The sequence below is a fragment of the Barbus barbus genome (assembly GCF_936440315.1).
Source record: "Barbus barbus genome assembly, chromosome: 7".
In the NCBI taxonomy this organism is placed as follows: Eukaryota; Metazoa; Chordata; class Actinopteri; order Cypriniformes; family Cyprinidae; genus Barbus; species Barbus barbus.
This window is the reverse complement of record NC_136735.1, coordinates 4,696,132-4,721,045: the sequence shown is the minus strand read 5'-3', so window position 1 is coordinate 4,721,045 and position 24,914 is coordinate 4,696,132. Positions and strand designations below refer to the sequence as shown.

General features: G+C 36.5%; 1 protein-coding gene across 2 annotated transcripts in view; it reads right to left on the bottom strand.

Annotated features, from left to right (window-relative positions):
- The window catches only part of LOC306872966 (complement C3-like), a 30,757-nt gene extending 7,839 nt beyond the window's left edge, over positions 1-22,918 (bottom strand). For both annotated transcript variants that reach the window (XM_079421938.1, XM_079421939.1), the window contains exons 1-31: positions 22,768-22,918; positions 22,073-22,268; positions 21,399-21,567; positions 21,202-21,275; positions 20,995-21,083; positions 20,776-20,858; positions 20,461-20,548; positions 15,869-15,971; positions 15,665-15,785; positions 15,341-15,456; positions 14,460-14,606; positions 13,940-14,143; positions 13,426-13,617; positions 13,170-13,322; positions 12,972-13,101; positions 12,732-12,800; positions 12,398-12,592; positions 11,049-11,166; positions 10,309-10,400; positions 10,089-10,228; positions 9,633-9,845; positions 6,905-6,965; positions 6,732-6,818; positions 6,450-6,653; positions 6,281-6,356; positions 4,159-4,318; positions 1,923-2,012; positions 1,677-1,833; positions 446-609; positions 160-315; positions 11-70 (exon numbers count right to left, since the gene is read on the bottom strand). In XM_079421938.1, the coding sequence (XP_079278064.1) occupies positions 11-70; positions 160-315; positions 446-609; positions 1,677-1,833; positions 1,923-2,012; positions 4,159-4,318; positions 6,281-6,356; positions 6,450-6,653; positions 6,732-6,818; positions 6,905-6,965; positions 9,633-9,845; positions 10,089-10,228; positions 10,309-10,400; positions 11,049-11,166; positions 12,398-12,592; positions 12,732-12,800; positions 12,972-13,101; positions 13,170-13,322; positions 13,426-13,617; positions 13,940-14,143; positions 14,460-14,606; positions 15,341-15,456; positions 15,665-15,785; positions 15,869-15,971; positions 20,461-20,548; positions 20,776-20,858; positions 20,995-21,083; positions 21,202-21,275; positions 21,399-21,567; positions 22,073-22,268; positions 22,768-22,838 (3,978 nt within the window). In that variant the 5' untranslated portion in view covers positions 22,839-22,918. The remainder of the gene's footprint in view (positions 1-10; positions 71-159; positions 316-445; positions 610-1,676; positions 1,834-1,922; positions 2,013-4,158; positions 4,319-6,280; positions 6,357-6,449; positions 6,654-6,731; positions 6,819-6,904; positions 6,966-9,632; positions 9,846-10,088; positions 10,229-10,308; positions 10,401-11,048; positions 11,167-12,397; positions 12,593-12,731; positions 12,801-12,971; positions 13,102-13,169; positions 13,323-13,425; positions 13,618-13,939; positions 14,144-14,459; positions 14,607-15,340; positions 15,457-15,664; positions 15,786-15,868; positions 15,972-20,460; positions 20,549-20,775; positions 20,859-20,994; positions 21,084-21,201; positions 21,276-21,398; positions 21,568-22,072; positions 22,269-22,767) is intronic.
- Positions 22,919-24,914: the final 1,996 nt, after the last annotated feature.

The window sequence follows — 24,914 nt, the reverse complement described above, 5'->3', positions numbered from 1 at the left end:
GAGTGTTCACCGAGAGAGTGGCCAGTCCGTTCCCATGAGCAGTGACATTGAATTTCTGTGTCAGTTTGACCTGATGGGAAACATTTGACTTAGTTTAATTATATTTCACATAATGTGAAATGCATAATAAATAGCACGTGTGATCATTTGCTCTTTCACCTTGTCTGAGCGCGTCACATGGCTGTTGGAACTAATGAAAGTCCATTTGTTGTGAGATTTTCTTCCTTCCACAGAGAGTTCAACGTTCAGATTCACGTCCTGCTTCTTCGCTTCCATGCGATATTCAGCTATGGCCTGGAAAACGATGATGCTCGCCTAGGAAGAGCAGACAATATTGATTTGTTTTTGATTAAGCGAATGCACCAGTGTGTTGGACCATCTCCACCAAACTATAGCAGTCAGGAGGATTCATTTCCAAAGCTATTGAAGTGCTAGTGATCTTCACCTGTGTGCTTCCATGGCCTCCGTATGATGCTCTCTGTGCTCTCAGCCAGCGCACTGCTGCTCCGGCGCTCTGGAAATCCTTTGCTTTAATCAGAGCAAGAAGTGCATAACCTGTGGCCTCTAGAGAGTGCTGATGTGACCCAGGAACCCTCCAGAACGTACCCGCTGTTTATGGAAAAAGATGACATGGGTACAGGGCTATCATTGTTTTCATGCCAGTTCTGCACTTTTTACATTTATTTAGTTATGTTTAACTAGTTTTACTTGAAAATAAATATATAAATAAATGTGTGTATATATATATATATATATATATATATATATATATATATATATATATATATTTTTTTTTTTTTTTTTTTTTTGTGTGTGTGTTTGGGGGAAATTTATTGTTTTTTTTATTTTATTTTGTGTGGTCAACTTTATCTATCCAGGCAAATCAATAAAGAATACTTTTCTTGTTAATAATGGCAACGTGGCAGGAGAAAACACAACATCCTATATATAATACGCAAAGATAAAAATAAACAAATAAATAAACTACAAAGTTGTTCAAAGCACTTATTACAAACTTAGTATAAATAAACAAAACAAACTATTTTGTTTTGCTATTTTTGTATTATTTTTTCATATTATTAAATTGTTTTACAAATATTTTGAATTAACTTGTATTTTTATACTTTCAGTTTTCTTAAAACAAATTGTGCATTTGCTATTTTATTAGTTTTTGATTAATATTACTATTTATGCTCATTTTATTTTAATTTCAGATTTAGTTTTCATTTATTTTATTTTCACTACATTTTATTCAGTTCATTTGCATTGTGTTGTTAAACTACACAGAAATGAAAAAAAGAGGAAAAAAACTGCCTTGCCAACTATCTGAACTAAGTTTACATTTTTCGTCTACTATTTTTATTTTATTTTATTTCAGCTTCATTTCAATTAACAGTTTAAGTACAGTTATAAATATTGAATATTAAGAAGATCACTTTTACAGGATCTACAGTGTGATACATTACACATTATTGCAGAATATTTTTCATAATGTTTTTGAATTATAGTATTAGTTTCAGGTTTCTTCCCTTATAACTTAAAACACAAACTGTTCCACCTGATTATAACAACACGAATGACAGAGTTAGGAAGTGAACTGTGTTTGTTTTTTACATTTTTTACAATATTTTTACTACATATGTTGCTGTAGTTGAGCTGACTGTAACATAACTGACCTTCGTTATGGGTAGAATAACTCTTCAAGATGTCTTTATTGAGTTTTCCAGCATGGGCCAAAGCATAAGAAGTCATAGCAACAGCGTAAGTGCTGGTCAGACTGTGAACTCTCAGCAGCAGGTAGTCAGTGGCTCTTTTAATACTGTTCTGAACATTCTAGTATTGAGAGAGAGAGACTGAATGAGACGTGCTCAAGATGAAGGTGATGTATCTATCACTGCACTGTTTCCAGGAATCACACTTACAGACCCAGCACAGATATTGCTTCCCTCCTGCATGGCAATCAGCACGAAGGCAGTCAGAGATGCATCATCATCTTTCCCGCGTACGTTACCCTGGAATTCACATATAAATCAGACAAACATATGAAAATAAATGACATCAAACAACTGAATAACAACTGTTAGTAAAACTCTACTGCAGGATTTCTTCAACAGCATATCAACTTTGATGTCTCCCAGTTTCTCAAAACTATTTATTATCTATTTAAATAAATTATCATAAATTATTGTAGGATTATTTCAACTACTGTCAGGTTTGGCCCTTACTAATAAGTCTCAGCAGTGGACATGCAAGAATCATAGTAGAATTTTCATTTAACATTATTATCACAATTTTAAGTAATGTATTTTCAGCATTCTGTGGTGGGAATTATTTTAGCCCCAAAAATAATACAAGATAACATAATTTCACAATAAATACAAAGCGAACTCCGGAAATACTACTACTATTAATAATAATAATTCATTACATTTATATAGAGTTTTTTCTGCTTTTTACAAGCACTCAAAGTGTTCTACATTGCCAGGGGGGTATCTCCTCATCCACCAGCATGGTGAAATGTTGGGACGTTTTTTAATTTTTAATAAAATTAAAACTAAAAGAATTTCAAATCACACAAGCCAATATTATATTCATAATAGCACATAGATAACATAACAAATGTTTAAACTGAAAATTTTTGAATGTTATGCACAAAATTCAAAAATTTTCAAATTTGATGCTTGCTAAAGGTCTCAAAATAGTCGGGATGGGGGCATGTTTACCATGGTGGGCAATCGAGGTTATGAGTTTCTGGAGTTTTGGTGTTGGAATTTGGTCCCATTCTTGTCTGATATAGGTTTCCAGCTACTGAAGAGCTCATGGTCGTCTTTGACGTATGTTTAATTTAATGACACGCCAAATGTTCTCTATAGGTGAAGATCTGCAGGGAGGCCAATTCAGCACCCGGACTCTTCTACTATGAAGCCATGCTGTTGTGATAGCTGCAGTATGTGGTTTTGCATTGTCCTGCTGAAATACATAAGGCCTTCCCTGAAATAGACGTCGTCCGGAGGGGAGCATATGTTCCTCTATAACCTTTATATACCTTTCAGCATTCATAGTGCCTTGCAAAACAGGCAAGCTGCCCATACCGTATGCACTTATGCACCCCCATACCATCAGAGATGCTGCCTTTTGAACTAAACACTGATAACATGCTGGAAGGTCTCCCTCCTCTTTAGCCTGGAGGACACGGCTTCTGTGATTTCCAACAAGAATGTCAAATTTGGGCTCGTCTGACCATAGAACATTTTTCCACTTTGAAAGGGTCCATTTTAAATGTGCCTAGGCCCACAGGACACGACGACGCTTCTGGACCATGTTCACATATGGCTTCCTTTTTGCATGACAGAGCTTTAGTTGGCATCTGCAGATGGCACGGCAGATCGTTTTTACCGACAGTGGTTTCTGGAAGTATTCCTGGGCCCATTTAGTAATATCAATGACAGAATTGTGCCGATGAGTGATGCAGTGTCATCTGAGGGCCTGAAGACCATGGGTATCCAACAAAGGTCTTCGGCCTTGTCCCTTATGCACAGAGATTTCTGCAGTTTCTTGGAATCTTTTGATGATATTATGCACTGTAGATGATGAGATTTGCAAAGCCTTTGCAATTTGACGTTGAGGAACGTTGTTTATAAAGTATTCCAAAACCTTTTTATGCACTCTTTCACAGATTGGAGAGCCTCTGCCCATCTTTACGTCTGAGAGATTCTGCCTCCCTAAGACATCCCTTTTATAGCTAATCATGTTACAGACCTGATGTCAATTAACTTAATTAGCTGCAAGATGTTCTCCCAGCTAAATCTTTTCAAACATTCTTGCTTTTTCAGCCCTTTGTTGCCCCCGTGCCAACTTTTTTGTGACCTGTAGCAGGCATCAAATTTGAAATGAGCTGATTTAGTGGATAAAAGTGTAAAATTTCTCAGTTTAAACTTTTGATATGTTCTGTATCTTCTATTGTGAATAAATATTGGTTCATGTTATTTGAAAGTCTTTTAGTTTTCATTTTATTCAAATAAAAAAAAATGTCCCAACATTTCTGGAAATCGGGTTGTATGTAGACAATATAATGACTCATATAAAGACAGTGCTAATAACAGAAAATCATCCCATGCAATGAAAATAATCCGTCCACTAAATCCTAAAATGGCTTACGAGCATCTCTTCATGTATAACAGGTTCATCTTCTTTAAACGTGCCGTCTGGCAGCTGTTTGTTTGTGGCCAGCCAGTGAAGGCTGCTGCAGATCACGTGCTTCTCTATGACAATCAGATCACTGGCCATCGCGATCACTTTAGCCACATATGCTGTCAGCCTTTAACGGACAGATGGAACAGGAAGAAAATGTAAGAGTAAGAACCAATGTGTAACTAATTGAGCTGCTAACTAAGGTAGGAATTTTCCTCAAGGTCCAAGGTGTGGTCGCATTCAGCAAATTTTCGCGGGCGAATTCAGTCATTTCAATAGGTGGTCGTGCATTTGACGTGAGGGCGAAAGAGTTCTGCGAATCTGTGGAACAGAAAGCTGCTTGATTTGGAAGTGACATCTGTATGAGCTGTGCATCATGCATATCTAAATCAGAGATTGTCTTGTTATTGGGAGATACGAGGGTCCTCGGTTGAATTGTTGGAGAAAGTGTTATGGTCAACTAGGATCACGCACGGTGATAGCGCAGTGGATAAGACACATGCCTTTGGTGTGAGAGACCCGGGTTCGAATCCACTGTGAGACACCAATGTGTCCCTGAGCAAGACACTTAACCCCTAGTTGCTCCAGAGGCGTGCGACCTCTGACATATATAGCAATTGTAAGTCGCTTTGGATAAAAGCGTCAGCTAAATGAATAAATGTAAATGTAAATGTATCACATGTGCCTTGATAACCAGTCATATTACAGCCTTGATGTCACTGAATTTCTGTAAAGAGTAGCAACAGTAGGTCGCCATTTGCTGATACCACAGAAATGAATGAGGAAACTGTATCTGTCACTGACTTAAATTACAAAAACACATTTTTGATGACAAACATCTTAATCATTATAGTTATTTTCCTTAGTGGGAACTGACTAATAGCCAATAGAATTTTGTTTATATCTGCTTGGGCAACAGCCATTGAACTCGGTAAAGCCGCATTTGACAGCCACAGTCTAATAGATTGTCCCCTAAGATTCAACATGAAACTCTTAGTAAAACAAAATACTGATCATAGTCATGCTGAGGCTGTGTAGTTTTAAAAATGTTTAATATATACCGACTCATGCATATGATACGATCGTGTCTCTGGACCGGAGCCAAAGTCCGGATAAGACTGTGCACACTGCCACGGTTCGCGTGACATAACGTGAAACCAGACCTCATTTGTCCCAATCGAAAGCATATTTATACTGTCTGAATCGTTCCCTATCGCCTACATTGTACACTACACTGTGAACAAGTGACCGATCTCAGCTTCAGCGTCTATTTATAGTGTAGGGGGTGGGCGCTTCGGATTCTAGAGAGCATTTGATTGGTCAGAAGATTTGATGAGAAGCTGAAGTACATAGTCTCGTCAAAAAATAGTTGATCCATTTCGGCGGAAGTGACAAACTGCAAGCTCTGAATGCTTATATCTACTAAATCCGAATATGGCAAAGAAATATATTTTTTGTGGCCAAAATATATTTGAAATATATGCTAAATATATGTTGCAAACAGTGAAGCTCAATTAAATATATTTTTGAAATAGTAAATATATTTATTTTAACCATCATATACCAAAATATATTTCTAAATGTATTTTACTGTGGCAAGAAAATCTATTTTTTGGACTGAAATATACAGTGGTCAAAATATATTTTTTAAATGCTTTTTAAAAATATATTTATATGTGGCCGGAAATATATTTGCTAAAATATATTTACATAAATATATATTTAGCAAATATATTTTTAGCCAAAAATATATTAGTAGAAAATATATGTACGTAAATATATTTTGAAATTAATTTTAACAAATATTTTTTTGGCCATTTTTTTTGTATATTTTGAAATATATTTGAAAAAATATATTTTTTGCTGTGTTTGTCAATGTTTTGGAGCACACTGGCTTATAAGACTAACATATTGATACTAACACCCAAAAAAACTTTAATTTTGATTTCATAGGGACTTTAAGTCTGTCCTTAGTTTTCATTCATGTTAAATTCAAATAGGTGCCTACCCTGTCTAAGACATACATAACTTTTTTTTTGCCCACAAAATTTTGCTAATGTGACCGCATCTCTTTAGAATGATCTTTCACCATGTGCTGCTAGGCGTGCTCATCAAGGCAGCAAAGGAACCATCTGGTTTACGGAAAGTTAGCTGTCGGTCATAACCTTGACAAGAACAAAACAGTAAACATGGCTTTATACCATTTGTCCCATCAACATTATAACAGAGAATATTGTGTTTCTGAGGAATCAGCTGACCTGTTCTGATATGGTTAATGGCTTCATTACGCCTCTCCATGCCAACAGTCTCCCATTGTTTTGTGCTGTCTAGATAATGAGCAGCAATGACAGGTAGAGTCATATGGATCATGTTCTCCTCTCCATTACCACGAGGCTGAACAATAAACTTCCCCATGAAGTCTCCACTGATGGCCTGCTCGATCAACTTGCTGAACTCCTGACCTTGAGTAACAAACAGCAGTCAGGACTGGATAAATGAATGGACAAACAGAATAAATGACTGTAGTGATTTCTCCTTACTTGTCACCCTGATGTACGTGTTAGCGGGTGTGTTGGGAACCTGAGAGTCTGGTTTGTTGCTCCTCAAAGACAACTGTTGTACTCCACCTGTCGCACAGGTTCAGGTTGATTTGGTTTGTATAGGTTGTTTTTGGATATTCTGTAGGGGAAACTCTTTTACTCAAAACTCTTACCCATTTTAGCAGGATTGAGCTCAACATTTGCCTCTTGTACCTTAGTGAGCACACCCTCGGACTGAAACAGAGATATTTGATTAGTGTATTTCAATTATATAATGAAATACAGCTTCTATAATGATGGTAAATGAATGGTTGTCAAGATTTTCAGCAGTTTATCCAAACCAAAACAAAACACTGTGTTTAAATACTTCATAAATTATCACCAAATGTACATTGAAAAACAAAAAATCCCATCAAGAATGGATGTTCAGAACTAGGCATGCATGCTTTGGTCAAAAAGTGGTAATTTTCTACATTGTTATATACTGTACATTCATTCATTCATTCATTCATTCATTCATTCATTCATTTATTTATTTATATAGCACAAATACAACAGGAGTTGACCACTGTATAAATATAAAATCTAAGATACAAGATAAAAAAAAGATAGAAAGCAGTAAATCATAATAAACATAAAAAATAATTAAGAATTGCTAAATGCTCTAGCCTGAAGATAAGACTTTAACTTTGATTTAAACTCATGTACAGAGGACAGGGATCTCAGATAATAAGGAAGACTATTCCAGAGCCTAGGTCCAACAACGGCGAACGCATGATCCTCTCTTGACTTTAGTCGTGTTCGGGGCTGAGTTAGAGAGTAACTGTTTGTGGACCAGCCTGATGTATTCAGCAAGCAAGCCTTTCTTGTCAGTGTGCTTAAAAGGCAGATCAATTTGAGTGTCATCTGCATACAAGTGAAAAGACACTCCATGCATTCTAAGAATCGAACCTAGAGGTAATATATATATAATGAAAACAGAGTTGGGGACAAAATGGATCCTTGTGGAACACCGCAAGCAAGAGGATCTATGGAAGAGACAGAGCCACCAATGCCAACTTAAAAGGTCCTGTCAGTAAGAAAAGATTTAAACCAACTGAGGGCACTTCCACGGATGCCCACATAATGTTCAAGACGTGATAATGGCATGATCAACAGTATCAAATGCTGCACTCAAGTCTAAGAGCATTAAAATGACAGAGTCTCCTGAGTCGACAGATAGCAAGATGTCGTTCAAAACTCTTAATAGTACTTAAAAATATACTTGAACTTTATTTATTTTAAGAAAATAAACTCTTAGTATACTACTTTTGGTAAGGGATAGGAAGAGTCCTGGTTGTCCCAAACTTCTTCCTTTGGAGAAGTTTGGAACAGACTACGTGCTTCTGTGAAACTTCAATGCAGCATATTTTTTTTTTCTGAACTCTTCCCCAGATGTGTGGTTTGATGCAATCCTTTCTCTGAGCTATACAGGCAGTTTGTTTGACCTCAGGGCTTGGTTTTTGCTCTGATATGCTTTTTCAGCTGTTAGACCTTTTATTAAGACATGTGTGCCTTTCCAAATCCTACCCATTCAATTGAATTTGCCGAAGGATAACTTAACTCGAAGTGCAGTAACATCTTCAAGCAATATGAATGCTCCAGAGCTAAATTTCAACTGTCCCAGATAAGGGTATGATTACTTATGCAATGAAATCATTTAAGTTTTTTATTTTTAATAAATCTGCAAATATGTTAAAAACCTGTTTTTTGCTTTGCCATTATGTTGTAAAGAGTATAGTTTTATGTGGAAAAAAGGGAAATTAAAGCAGTTTAACATAAGGCAGCAACATTAAAAAAGGGGAAAAAAATGAAGGGGTATGACAACGTTTTATAGGCACTGTATATATATAATAATTAATAATAATAATTTAATGTGTGTGTGTGTGGGGTGGGGGGGGGGGGGGTCTGTGTGTGATTTTGATTTTGTGTGTTTTTTGTGTGTGATTTTGTAAATTAGCATGCAAATTAACATTTGTATGTTATCCACAAAAAAGTCCATTCAACATTATGTACAAAATCGAATCAACTTTTTTTAGTAAGTTATTTGACAAGGTCAGCATTGTATGCTAATTTGTTGTCCCTGGCCAGTTCTTAAAAAGGCAACCTGAGGTTAAAATAAAATTTTACTAAATAAATTTGTGGTTTAGATTTTTGTGAATAAAATGATGTGACGACTTTACATGTTGGCAGACATAGTGCAACTGGTATTTGGTCTTTCTATGAAGATTTCATGCCTCAAAATTATTAACTATTTTTGCCCACAAAATTAGGCAGGTCACACTTAGCACTCCATATTTTTTTTTCTATACCTTAAAAGTGAATTCAGAATACTTTTTGATCCACTTGTTTGTGATGGGACCTTTTTGGCCTTTCTTCTTCTTTTTCTTCTTAAAAATTTATATAAAGTAATATATAAGGGGATAATATGTATGTATATATATATATATATATATATATGTGTGTGTGTGTGTGTGCATGTTTATGTGGTTTATGAGGACACAAATGTGTATAATGACATGGGTATGACAGAGGTATTACAATATGAAGGTGGTTTATGAGGACACTGCCTATGTCCCCGTAATTCAAAAGTCTTAAAAAACATTCTAAATGGTGTTTTTTGAAAATCTAAAAATGCACAAAGTCTCCTGTGAGGGCTAAGTTTAGGTGTAGGGTTGGTGTAGGGCAATAGCACACACAGTTTGTTCAGTATAAAAACCATTACGCCTATGGAGAGTCCCCATAAACCACAAAAACTAACATGTGTGTGTGTGTGTGTGTGTGCGTGAAGTAGAATTTTGCTGTTGTTATGAATGTGTAAGATTCTGTTATTTTATCAGTGGGCAGAAATTTTATACTCACCACCACCTTCAGGATCTTCCTCACTCCATCACTGTAGACAGAGTCATACGCTGCTGCCTTCACCTCAATCCAGTGATTTCCCAACTCCAAGGGAATAATCACATGCGGCACTGACCTGGAGGACATGGACTCGACCTCCACTTCAGTTTGGTAGGTGCCTTTTTTGCTGGCAGAGCTGCAAATATGTTCTGTCTCCTTGAACTCCAGCCGTGTCTGATTGAGACCAACAGGTAGCCTAATTGCAAATCTCAAAAAAACTCACATTTTGTAAAATTTTGTGACTTGATCAACCACAAAAGTGCTCACTGTACTGGCAAACAATCATACACCTGTAAACTTGTACAGTGTATGGTTAAAACAGCTTTAATGTGGATTATTGGCACATTTATCCTGACAAGATATCTGACACCGTATTAGGTGATTATTAAGAAAAAAATGACTGTTTGATTGTTTTACCCTAATTTTCTTCTTGGTGTAGTTGTGAAGGATGGCCCTGATTTGCAGTTGTTCGTTGCGAATAGCTGAGTACGGTACCTTCAGGTCAATGAAGAACCTCTTATAAACGATCATCTCATATGGATCCGCCACACAGATGCCTTTGGAGAAAAAGACTTTAGCATAATGCTGAAGGTCTAAAAAAAAGGTGAATCCGATATGTAAGTCCGAACATAAATACCGTGAGTTTTTGACACACTGACAGCAAAGATTTGCCAGGTAGTGATTGATTCTTTTAGGTAGATTTTGTCTCTTGTGACTGACGTTGTTCCACTGAGACAGGAGAAAATAACAACATAGAAAATTAATTTACGCAACAAGAAGAGGTGTGCATGTGTGCATAAGACTGACATGACACTTTCATATGGTGTTATGCATGTTTATGACGACTGTCATTAAGTGTCATTCACTCAGTTATGTCATTTTTTATGCAAATATAACATAATTTGACCTAACCCTACCCCTACCCTTACCCCTAACCCTAGCCCATAACAAATACATCTCAAACAATGTCATCTTTGCATTAAAAATTACATAAATGAGCATATGACACTTAATGAAAGTTGTCATAAACATGCATAAAATACCTTCATATTCATGACAAGTGTCATGTCATGATTATGAAGGTGTCATGTCATGTCTTATGCACACCCCTTCAAGTAAAGTGTAACCACACTATATTTGTATATATATCAAATTCTAAAAAGTATAACCTGCCAGCATGAACAAAAGTTTGGACAGGAGTGAAAACACAAGAACATTTTATACACAATAAGCATTTGTTTTTTTTAATGCAATCTCATGCACATTTACTTCACTTTTGAGAACATTAGCTAGTATTTAAAAATCACGTCCAGTCACTTCTGCTGTTTGAAAATCAGTTTAACTCGGCTCTAAATACAATGTTTGTCTCATACTCACCATAACTTTTTTTCATCCGGGCAGACTGGAAGTATTTCCTCTGCCCAAAGCCAGCTCTCAGGGAACTGTGTACGTGATGTGATGTCATCAAAACTCTCATAATCGTCGCTATCCTCACCTGTCCAGAATAACCAAAAATATGGTGAAAAATTAGGAACAAGGACAGTAGTTCTCCTGATCTGTTTGTAATGAACTCAAACAACTCTGTGTTATTCACTTATTTATTTTTTTCATTTTCTTTCCTTTTTAGCATATTAAGAAGAAGAATACAGAAATTCCACTGAAACGTCAGTCAAGTGATTCATATGGATGTTGAGCTTGTTGATTTAATCATCCATCAACAATACTTGAGTGTTACTTTAGGAAATCTGTGAACTCTTTATTGTATACATTAAGATTTGATTTATGTGCTCATTTTTTAAATCAAAAAGAACATCTTGAAATATAATGTTTGGATGGTCTTTCTTTGGCATGTTGTCTGGAGACAACTAGGTTAACTTTTTTAAAATTTTAATTTTGAATTAAATAAATACTTAAAAGAGAGATATTTAATAACACATAATAGAAATCATATTATCTATTATATTCTCATTGCATCCAATATCCACTACATCCATTTCACTGTCACATATTTTACTTTTGGGCAAACACATTTAAGCAATTCTTGCTAAAATGATCCGATGAATCTTATCTAAGTAAGACAAGTCTTATGACAATAAGCAAAATTAATCAAAGTTATTAGCATCATAAGAAGAAACTTTTTGAGTAACTTCAGGGCATGGTGCCAAAGACACATTCTAAGATTCGTAATGATATGCCAGTGCATAAAATAAATATATACGTTTTTTTTTTTTTTTTTTCAAAATTCAACATGGTCGATGTCCAAAATGGCAGGTCATTGGGAAACCATTCAACCATTCAACTTGGCATGCTACTCTGAAAAACAGAGTAAAAAGACAAGTAAAGAGACAAGTGTTGTGATTTTTGGCCAAACCGTTCAGAAATTCTAAGCAAAAATAGTCATGTCTCCTGACCACAAGGTGGCACTGTACTGGAACTCGTGACCTCAGATCATGGTTGTCATAACAAACACCAAGTTTGGTCAGGATATGCTAAAGCGTTGCAGAGATACAGCCTCACATTGGCCGTTTCTCAATATGCGTTCTTATGCGATCTTGCGTTCTTATGTTCTTGCTTTACCATCGAAGTTCAATTCCAATACTCAAGAACGCAAGTACAGAGGAAGTGGTAGAATAATTTTTATAATGGAAAATGATGTCATGGTGTGCATTCAAATTGTCTTGAGCCAAGAATTCACAGGAATGATTGAATGATTTTAAGATACATACTGCGAGCCAGAATCATCTCTTCCTCGCCAGCCTCCATATTACGAGCCTCCACATCATGGCAGCAGTGCAGGAAGGCCTGGGCACAATCATCTCCGTCGACGATGTACGTGGCTCGCCGATCACATGTGTAGCCAAGTTTATTATCCCTCATGCCATCCACACAGCACTTCCTCAGGTCACCTGAGTACTGACCAGCTGAAACAACGATAGTGTAGAACAATGAGGACAGATGGAGAAGAACGGCTGAAGAACAAGCCCTGGAGCCATTCAATTATCTTCTCTCTCCAAATAATTTCCTTTCACAGTCTGTCAAATAAAAAGAAAAGCTCCTCACCCAGTATAGTTGTGACTCGCTGAAGACTCGCTCTTCTTCTTCTCTTTAAAGGTACGAGACACTCAGGCACTACATGATGTTTAAAGAGCAGGTTAAGACATTTCTTACTTTAAGTTCAAGAAGACTGAAGTAACAATCTGGAGACTATCAAAAGTATATAGACTTCACAATTACCATTATTTTTTACTCTGCAGTGACACATTGGGAAATATATATTTCATATAATAACTACACACATACTTGTTCTGGTGTTGGTTCCTCCTGCAGTGTTGGACTCAAACATCAGACCTGCATCAGTGAAAACCCCCATACTGTCCCTTCCTCCTCCTGCTGTACAGCCAATGTCATTCTTCTCTATGATGTCCCAGATCTAAAGCAGCAAAAATACCATTTATAAGCCATTCACAAGCCGTTGAGATGCTGATGAACATTCTTCACCTTCGTTTGAGTCAGTCTGTTCTGGTTCAGTCCGTGCACAGCTTTATCCACCACTACCAGCCCAACTTTAGCTCCAGGATCTCCGGTTATCTGTAAGTTGAAACTTTCTCCTGGCTCATAGATAGGTCGAGGCTCCTTCACCTGAACCTTCAGCTGTCAAACACAAAAAACACCAAGAGGAACACATTTGATCGTGCTGGCAATGTATTACCATAACTGAATTTCTGAGATTAAAAATGAAATGTGCTTGACCCACCGTTCCCATGCACGTGTCCTTCACATCGACCCATACTGAATCAGACACCACCTCAGACGAGCCCACATTATAATAAGCCACAAAGCGGAAGGACGGCACCATGTCTTTGGTTACAGGCAGAGATAGAGTCACTAGAGATTGTCCACTTCGCTTAAACCTGTCCACTTGAACAATCTGACCTTTACTCAAGATCTGAAAATGGGAGGAAAAAAATAGAAGATATTTTCTCTTGATATTAATGCTGTGCCTTTTTAGACACAGTGCAAAATTGAAAGTAATAGCAGTAGTTTTGAAAAACACAGGATGTCCTTTTTTAATTAATGATTTACATTTTTAGATTATTATAGAACAATCAGTAACACTAAATAAATGTATTGTGGCCCCTAATATTAATAATATTAACAATAACTCTCCTTTCCATAAAAAACAAAAACAAAAAAACAACAACAACAAAAAAAACAACACTTTTAATAATTGCTTATTTCAGTTTGGCCATAACAGGACTGTCACGCACCATGTAGGTGAAATCTTGATCTCTGACCCCTGGACTTCTTCCCAGGTTCAGATCGACTTTCATTTGATCACCGATCTGAAGCTCTGCAGCCCCAATGCCGATGTGCAGGTAGTTGTTAGAGCTGCCTTTGGACTTGTAAGCCTGAGCCGTCATCTTCTTCACTGCTTGCTGGTCGTTATCTAGTTTTGGTTGTTTTGTTTCTACCTGGAAGTGAACTGATTTTAAATCTTGATTTGATGGTAATATATGCTGAAATACAGCAAACAAAAATTACAACAACAATAGATTAAAACAGCTTAAGCTGGTGCTTAAAGCAGATCATATTGGCCAGGCTAGGAGGTCTGCTTTTAACCACGTAAGACCAGCAATAATTATTAGGCTGGTTTAAGAGACCTAATAGAGGCTGTTTTTTTAAATTATTATTTTCTCTTTTTTTCCAGTAATCCTGATAGACACCAAACTGACTAATTCAGTAATAAATCTGACTGTAAATCAGTGCAGTTCCGATAGCAGGTCTTACAGTGATATCCAGTGTGGAAGATCCTTCCTGAGAGTTGACAGTAGTCTTCGCAATGCCATTGGCTCTCGTTCGACCTCTGACCCCTCCAGGATTGACCTCCACTTCCACATTTTCAGCTGGCATCTGGTCAGGATCTGTTATATAAACCTATGAAAACAGAATCAAATTATACATTTAAAGGGAGAATTTAGAAATGACCATTTTTCCGTGATCTTTTGGTATAAAAAAGGTATTTGAAAGTTTTACTAAACCTGATTAACGTTTTCTAAATGTCATTTAGTGATGCATTCAAATCAAATCATGTTGGATAGATTATATTTGTAGTTGAAAGCACACAAACTGCACCAGAAAGAAGTACAAGTGGGAAAAAACATGGGTTTTCCAAGATACGGTGTGAGAAAGAGAAAACATGGCACCAATAGTGCAGCATTATGTAGTTGATGGTAAATCTGCACGCATAACAGTTACTACTACAGGCTACTACAGTTTTGTACAACTAAGACAGAATATTTAATGATTACATTTGCACATTTGTATATTGAATAAAGCATAAGTACCCATGTGCAATCTGTATTCAGCATTTTGCAGAAAGAGTTAAAAAAAACCTTGCTGTACTTTTTGTTGAAAAGGTACATGGCCATCTTGCTCTTAAAAGTGACTTGACATCATAACTATGATTTCCCAACTAGTAAATATGAACTTCCCAGGATGGCTTTGAAGGCAACATAAGTATAAGACAACTCCTCTTCTGTGGCCACAGTAAACAGTAAAGTATACATTGAATCTTAGTGTAAACAGCAGCTCAATTAGGGTATTTTCACCAACTGTTTTATGAATACAGACTGCTAATTATTTTTTGCAGGAATAGACAAATTTTATACCGAGACGTCGAAGGGCATTCCAGGTTTGAAAAATTGTGGTGTTCTTTTGAAGTGGATGGTGTACGGTGACGTCACGATCTGAATGCCTTTCCTTTGAGCTTCCACCATTTCACTGCCTGAAATACACATACAAAATGTGACTAGCATCGTACAATATTAGCTTGTAATATAATATTTAAGGTCAATATTAATATATATATAATTTAGCAGTTTGTTTTTAGCACCTCACGCCATGTGCTATGCTTTTATAGGACACATTGTAATTGGATTTAATTGTAGCAGTAGCATGAGACTCTTGCATTCTGCTGTGCAGCAGTATCTTACCAGTATCTGTTAAAACACTGACTGAAATGTAAATTGATTGTCCAACCAGTTGGCTGATGTCTGGGAAGGTCTGAAGTATCTTCTCTTTTGTTAGTTTGGCATTACCCTCTCCATCTGATATCTGTGGTTTATGCAAATGCTAATATCAGTATAAATCACTTACTTATACATTAGCTCAGATTTGTGCTCAGCTTTGAAACTCACTTGAACTCTTTGAAGAGAAGAAGGAATACTTGTTTTCCTCTCATCTTCCATCACACCAAACACCACAAATGCATGCCCATTCACTTTGTTTCCATGTAGGTACCTAAAAACAGATTAAGTCAGAAGTCAGAAAGGACTTTGTTATCAAGTATGTTTACACACACAAACAAGGAATTTGACTTGACGACAGGAGCTTCCATTGCAGAGGAAAGTACAAACATAGTGCAAACATACATGATAGTGCAGATGTACACTGAACAAAATTATAAGCTCAACACTTTGTTTTTGCCCCATTTTTCATGAGCTGAACTCAAAGATCTAAGACTTTTTCTTTGTACACAAAAGGATTATTTCTCTCAAATATTGTTCACAAATCTGTCTAAATCTGTGTTAGTGAACACTTCTCCTTTGCCGAGATAATCCATCCACCTCACAAGTGTGGCATATCAAGATGCTGATTAGACAGCATGATTATTGCACAAGTGTGCCTTAGGCTGGCCACAATAAAAGGCCACTCTAAAATGTGCAGTTTTATTACACAGCACAATGCCACAGTTGTCGCAAGTTTTGAGGGAGCGTGCAATTGGCATATATCAGTTTTTCAGGTTTAAAATAGCCTGCTGAAAAAACTGTTCTTGTGCCTGGCTGTTCTGGTGGTCAGTGCTCTATAGCACTGACCGGAAGGCAACAATTTGAACAGAGAGTGGGCTGGGTAAAGTGGGGTCCAAGGTGATTTTCTTAGCCCTTTTCCTCACTCTAGAGATGTAAAGACATTAGAGGCTGGGCAGAGGGGCACCGATAATCTTCTCAGCAGTCCTGACTGTCCGCTGTAGTCTCTTGATGTCTGATTTCGTAGCTGAACCAAAACAAACATTATGGATGAACACAGGACAGACTCAATGATGGCTGAGTAGAACTGTTTCAGCAGCTCTTGTGGCAGGTTGAATTTCCTCAGCTGGCGATGGAAAAAACAACCTCCGCTGGGCCTTTTTAACAATGTAGTCTATGTGAATGTCCCACTTCAGGTCCTGAGAGATGGTGGTGCCCAGGTCCCTGAATGACTCCACTGTTGTTACAGTGCTGTTCATGATGGTGAGCTGGGGTAGAGCAGGGGGATTTCTCCTGAAGTTCATCATCTCCACTGTTTTGAGTGTGTTGAGCTTCAGGTTGTTTTGACTGCACCAGACAACCAGCTCTTTAACCTACTGTCTGTAAGCAGACTCGTCTCCATTGTGGATGAGGCAGATGATGGTAGTGTCATCTGCAAATTTCAGGATCTTGACAGAGGGGTCTTTAGATGTGCAGTCCTTGGTGTACAGGGAGAAGAGCAGTGGGGAGCGAACACATCCCTGAGTGGCACCAGTGCTCATGGTGAGAGTCTTGGATGTGAGTTTGCCAAGCCTCACTAGCTGCTGCCTCTCTGTCAGGAAGTTGGTGATCCATTGACAGTTTGGGGAGGACACAGAGAGCTGTGTCAGTTGATTGTATTGAAGGCCGAACTGAATTCCACAAATGAGACCGTAGCGTTATCCCCAGGTCTATCAAGATGTTGCAGAATATAATGCAGTCCCACGTTGACTGCATCTTTGACGGACCTGTTTGCTTTGTAGGCAAATTGAAGAGGATCCAGCAAGGGTCCAGCGATGTCCTTCAGGTAGTGTCTCAAATTACTTTATGACCACAGGCGTGAGAGCGATAGGTCTATAGTCATTAAGTCCAATTATTTTGGGTTTCTTGAGGATTGGAATGATGGTGGAGTGTTTGAAGCAGAACAGAACTTCACACAGCTCCAGTGACCTGTTAAGATCTGTGTGATCTGTGTGAAGATGGGGCCCAGTTGGTCAGCGCAGACTTTTAGACAGTCAATGATAACTATGACTGTATCAACATGCAATTTCATTGACAAAATAAGACAAGACTAAAATGTATTTAAAAAATAAAAACTTTAACATAAACCTCTATTTTCGTCAAAAAAAGGAGACAAAATGTTATAGCAGACTTCTCTACACACCTCTACCACGCGAGCTTTCATGAGTGCGGTTACCAGATATCAAAACTTCAAATCCCCGAATTGAGCTTCGCTGTTACAAGGGTATATTTTATATATATTTCTATATTGTTAGCGATTATGGTTGCTGTATAAATGCACTGACTCAGCCGCTGTTGTTTTAATAGATTAATAGGCTATTGCAATTTGGAATTATAGTGGAATTATTGAAATTTCAGTGTTATAATATTTTTTTGTTTGTTTCATAATGTAGATAGATAGATTGCATAAGTCTTTGGTATTAATTTATATAGTAAAATGTCTATAATAAATCAGTACACTAGATGAGGTAAAATGCACCATGAGTCCACATGTTATTCATTTGTGCTTACTGGTGAAAGTGCAATACCTGAAATGCAAAAGTAAATTTCTCAAATGACAACAATCATTAAGATTATAAATTTGAGAACAAATATTTTTTTATCAGTTAAACCATTATACATGACGAAAATGTGACTAAGATTTGACTAAAACCTTACTAAAATGCTCATACATTCAATTGACTTAAACTTGACCAAACAAAAACAGGACAAGGTTGACTAAAATGTTCATTTTATAAGACTAAGACTACATTAAAAATGGCTGCCAAAATGAATACTGCTGTACGGTTAATTAATAATAATATTAATCTTATTGCTAAAATGTCAAGTTTTCTTTGACTAAAACAAGACTAAAATTTGGAGACTTTTATCCCCGGTTTCACAGACAAGGCTTAAGCCTAGTCCCAGACTAAAATGTAAGCCTGAGCTGTATCAACTGAAAGAAACTTGTATTGATTGATCTTTAAATATATCAGTGCCTTTGTTTTGTCTCAAGATGCACACCATTAATGTTTTTAATAAGGCATGTTTATAAAAACTACTCAAATGTCCTAATTGAACTATGGTCTAATCCTGGCTTAGTCTAAGCCCTGTCTGTGAAACCAGGCCTTAGTCAACTATAACTTGACTACAACTAAATAGGATAAGGTTGACTAAATATGATAAAAACTAACAAGAACATTTAACACAGGACTAAGACTAAGACTAAAATTGTAAATAGCTGACAAAATTAACACTACTTCAGAAAAGAACTGACACTTTTTTTCAGCTTTTCAGAGTAGTTCTTTATAGCCACTCTGATCTCGCTTGGATTCATCAGTCCATCTTTTAACAGTTCTTAATACAGGTTTAGCCGATTTCAGTTTCTACCTGTGGGTTGGTATAAGATGAACCAGATAATGATCAGAGAGCCCCAAAGCTTCCCCTGGGACAGAGTGACATGCATCTTTTATTGTGGTATAACAGTGATGTTACTGTCCCTGGTGGGACATGCAATGTGCTGTTTGCATTGTGGCAGTTCATGGGAGAGATTCGCTTTGTTAAAATCTCCAATAATTATTAAAATAGAGTCTGGGTACCTTTGCTCCATTTCAGTTATTTGTTCAGCCAGTTGTTGCATCATGGCGCTCACGCATGCGTCTAGAGGAACGTACACATTCACGAGAATGAAAGAGGAAATCTTCCGTGGCAAGTAGAAAGGTTTACAGTTTATGAAGAGCACATCTAAATTAGGACAGCATATCTTGTTCAGCGTTGTTACATCTGAACACCAACTTTAATTGATGCAGAAATACAATCCATCACCTCTCATTTTCCCCATTAACTCTGCAATATGATTCACTCTGAACAGCTGGAAGCCTGGCAGATGAAGCACGCTGTCCGGAATGGTTTCACTCAGCTAGGTTTCCATGAAACACAAAGCAGCAGAGTTTAAAAATTCCTTGTTGATGCAAGTGAGCAGAAGAAGTCCGTTTTGTTAAGAAGGTAATGGACATTTGGAATATGAATGCTCACGAGTGCAGTTCTAAAGCCGATCGCTCGCTTAACCAGCGCGCTGGCACGTTTGCCTCCTCTGCGTCTGTATGCATGTTTGAACAACACCATACCTCTGACTAGAATGTCCAACAAAATGTCCAAATAATCAAAAGCCAAAAAAATATTGTCTGGGATGTGTTGCTTAATGTTAAGTGGTTTGTCTCTGGTAAATCTTAAAGAAGAATGACAAAACACAGAACAAACAAAAAATTGCGGAGCTCAGTGTCCTGACTGTCATTTGCGGCACCATCTTGAAGAGTATAAGAGTATTTATTATATGCTTTTTTAATTAACTTAAAATTAATTAAGTACACAGCTTTATCCCTAAGTAAACACATCAAATGTAAGGAAAATATGAAATGAAACAGATATTGAAACAGTATAAAGTATACTGAAACAGAGTGACAAAACATAATTAGGTCACACTTTAGAATAGGTAACACTTGTTAACTATTAACTACGACTTTTCCCTCAATACATTCTTAATTTGCTGCTTATTAATAGTTAGTAAGGTAGTTGTTAAGTTTAGGTATTGTAGGATTTGGGACGTACAACAAGGCCATGTAGAATAAGGCATTAATATGTGCTTAATTAGCACTGATACATGGCTAATATTCTAGTAATATTCATGCTAATAAGCAACTAATAGATGTAAGCGTAAAATAAAGTGTTACCCATAATTGCCTTACCTTGCTTCAATGTTAACTGTCAGACTAACATCTTTCACACAGAAGAATGACTGACTGGGTGATAATGTGACCTCATAAGTGGGAAGCACTATAAAAAACAAAAACATAATAATGAAAACACAATGCAAAATTTTCATATGTTGATGTTTTATCAAAATTTAAAAAATAAATAAATAAATTAATTAATTAATTAAAAAAACCTGCAAAATAGTTGCAATTTGAGAAGTGGTCTTAGATTTTTGGCACAACTGGTTATATGCAGTATTTAATTTGTTATGCAGCAAAAACTGAATAGGCTACATATAAAACTCGTACCATATTCTTTGACTTCAAAGTCAGCAGTGTAATTCTTTTGTGGTATGTTTGTGAATCTTGTGACCACCTTCCAGATCCCAGGGCTACAAATACAAGCACATCAATCACATCAAAAAAGACCTGCAAATGAATGTCCTTTTCCTCTCTACAGATTGAGTGATAACCTATTCAATTAACTTGTCTTGTTACATCAGGTCTCTGTTTGCAACATTAACTCACCTGGCAGGCTGAGGTACGGCATAGATTCCTGATCTAATTCCATGCTGTGGAAATATGGTTTCTCTCACAGTTGTGATACCTTGAGGATCCTTCAAGAAAAAATACTTATTATTAATAATTGTATATGCTTTTTAATTCATTACAATATGTTCAGTCATCACATAACTAATTCTCAATAACTGTTTTTAGGAAAGTTTTTGAGAGTACCATGATTTCTACTGATATTCCAGCATGTTCAAATGGTTTCAGACCAGATGTCAACGAGAAGATCCTGTACTGAACTGCAGAAAGGATAATTTGTGATTTATTATTATTTTTTTATTTTTTGCTGGAACACTTTGTGTGCTTTGTATCATGACATTCATAGGAGACATCTAATGTCAAAGCTTTGATACATTTCTTACCTCTGCTAGCAGGGGTGTAGATGGGCTTGTCTGTTTGTACAAATATATATCCAGACTGGAATGAGAGCATGACTACTTTCTCCAGAGTGGTGGATGGAAACTGAGCTTGTAGATACACATACTGCTTCTCCAGAGGATCGTCAGAGAAATAGTCCCTATCACTTGGAATCTGAACAACAGTAAACAATGAAAGAACTACAACATGCATAAAAACAAACTAATTATAAATACATTTTCAGATTGTACAAATATGAATTTTGCCGTCTGAAGGATCACACACATAGAGTCATGGCCAAAAATATTGGCACCCTTGGTAAATATCATCAAAGAAATTATCTCTAACCTCATCAGGCATTGTAGGAGACAATTTAGAGCTGTTAAACTGGCAAATGGAGGTTTCGAAAAGTATTGAATAAAAGGGTGCCGTTAATTGTATCCAACGTGTATTTGAGAAAAAAACTTTTATTTCATAATGATGTTTCCCCCCATTTTAAATTCTTTTTATCCAATGAAAGGTTCGATTTTTGGGATTATTTTTAGATAAAAGATCAAAAGGATTAACAATGCAGATTAATTTTCACAGCCTTCTTTGATCATATTTACCAGGGGTGCCAATATTTTTGGCCATGACTGTGTGCTTACATACTGTAAAAACAAAGTCAAAGTTGCATCACCTTTATATCTGTAAGGATCTGGAAATTGTTGTCTGCAGTCAGTGTCACTGACTTAGACAGTATCTCCAGGTTCTTCTTCGGGTGGTTCTTTACTATGATCCTCACATTCAGGTTTCCTCCAAAGTAATCCTGAGCCTCCACAAACACGTTCTCTGAGGAACCCACCCTCAGCAAATTGGGAGCTGACAGAACATATCTGATAGAACAGGAGATCAAATGAAAAAGCTAGAACTCCTGAAAAATAAAATGTACTGCATGCATGGTAGATTTACTTTTGAAAGAATATACATTGAACACATGTTGACTGTGACAACATGCCCCAAAGCCATAGCACAGAGCTGCCACAGTATATGGCGTAAGTTGTCACAGTGGAATCTGCAATTTATAAAATATCTAATTTTATAAACACTTCATGAAAATTGCAGATATGCAAAAGGTGACAATCAAACAAACATGTTTTGGCCAAGAAATGTTACTTATTTCATTGCATTAAAATGACATATTAATACAAATAAATAAAACACGTGACAACATGCCCCAGCATAAAAACAGCATACAAAACCACTGCCATACAAAACAGACATTTGTGTGACTGAACCAAACTTAGGTATTAAGCTAGTAGCCCTGACCTCAACTATTAATAAACATAAATGTATTAATGACCTATTAATAAAAACTGTATGTTTGATACTCACAGGTGGTCAGATAATGTGAGGAGCGGTGAGATCAGAAGAACAACAGTCAGAAACAGCAGCTTCACGTCCATCTTTGTCTGTTTGTGTTCATGTTTGTGCAGACTGGAGTCTAGTGCACTTTTACCTGAACTCACGCCCGCCAAAACTTCCCATCTGAACTGATTAGAACTGATTAAGCCAAAGCAGGTTCAATATACTGTCTCTAAGGAAATAATCTTCAAGTATTTATCATTTATTTTCTATATTCCTTTACTATTTTCATTTAAAACGGTTTATAGTTCTTTAAATCTGGCAGAAGAGGCAGATCTTCAATGAACAGCACTCTAAATCACACTAAGAATAATAACAATAAAGGTTTAAAACTATGATAATTAAGGTTTAAAATCATTCTCAGTCAGTGGTGGAGACCGCTCCAGAACTAGAACATGAATGTTATTGTTTGAATAACTTTCAAGACATTTTTTTTTTCTTCTTCTTCTTCTGATGTACGGTAAAAATGCTGATACTCAATGATAATCTTCCCTAGTTTAAAGTGTACGCTGAAGTAACTGCAGTAGAATGAACTGTTGTCGTCCGTTAGTGTGTATGTTATTGCTTTTGATCCGAAGGGGTTTTAAATTGACAGAACTTGAGTCACTGTCAAACAGGTTGCTTTGATCAGATACACTGAATCTTTTGGAGCTGTTTGTGGTAAAGAACAGAGTTCACAGCGAGGAGATTTCCCGTAAATGACCTACAAAAACCTGTTGTGCAAATGCAACCTTTGGTAAAGCTGCCGCTCTTCTATTGATCAGTCTGGGCTGGAAAACTTTGCAGTATTTAATCTGGTTTTATTTTTTAATTTTTTTTATCAGAAATTGGATGATTAACTGAATTATGATGGAGGTTGCATGCTATAAAGGTTTTACTTTTACAGAAATAATCCAAAAAAAGAAATTCAAAAACAAAACTGTACAATGAAGTACTCTCTTTATTAAGAACCTACAATTTCTCTAGAAACATCTGTTATTAGTGGCATAACAAACTTTCTCATTTCTTTTTCCTCTCAAACACTAGATCTGAAACCTTGTTGCCCCATTCTTCAAAGAATTCACAGACAGTATGTGCATCAAGGAACCTCCAGAGGAAAATATTTTCAGGCAAACAAAAGCTGAAAGCTGAAATAATAAATGAAAGAACTGTCTTTAAAAATGAAAGCAGAAAACATTTTGATCTCAGATGCATGTTAAGCAATCCTAAGAGGTATCTCTCTGTCACTTCGCTTTTTGGCATTTCTCACTTAATCAATCTACTCCTTATTATAGTGCACAATTAAAGGGGTCATCGGATGCCCATTTTCCACAAGTTGATATGATTCTTTAGGGTCTTAATGAGAAGTCTATAACATACTTTGGTTAAAATTTAGAGTCTGCTTTTAGCTATTATGCGGCCCACAGTTGGAACCAGCTTCCAGAAGAGATCAGATGTGCTAAAACATTAGCCACATTTAAATCAAGACTCAAAACTCATCTGTTTAACTGTGCATTTGTTGAATGAGCACTGTGCTATATGTCCGAATTTACTGCAATACATTTTATGTATAATCATTTTCTTTAAATTTATTTAAAATCATTTTCTATATCATTTTAAAATTCCTTGTTTTTATTATTTTTATTTCCATGTATTTATTGATTTTAATGTCTATTTCACTTTCTTTTATGTAAAGCACTTTGAATTACCACTGTGTATGAAATGTGCTATATAAATAAACTTGCCTTGCCTTACACCTACCACAACCATAAACCTTCCTTACAGTAGTGTATATACAGTAATTATGTGTTATATTTTCTGTGTTGTGGCTAGAAGGGATACAGCTACCGGAAACCATCAATAATTCTTTTTTTCTACCTTTCCGATTTTCTACCTTTTTTTCTACCTTGTGTTTTATTAACGTCTACACATACCCCAACCCTAAACCTACCCCTTACAGTAATGCAGATGCATTAAATATTGTTGTTCAGCGTGAGAAAAAGGACGAAATATTGATGTGCGCATGCGCAGTAAACCCCGGTAGGAAAATCTGATGGAAAGGATAAAATGTCAGGACACCGGCCATTGAAAATTAATGGGGAAGAATGAAAGTAAGAGAAACAACTAGTGTTCAGTGC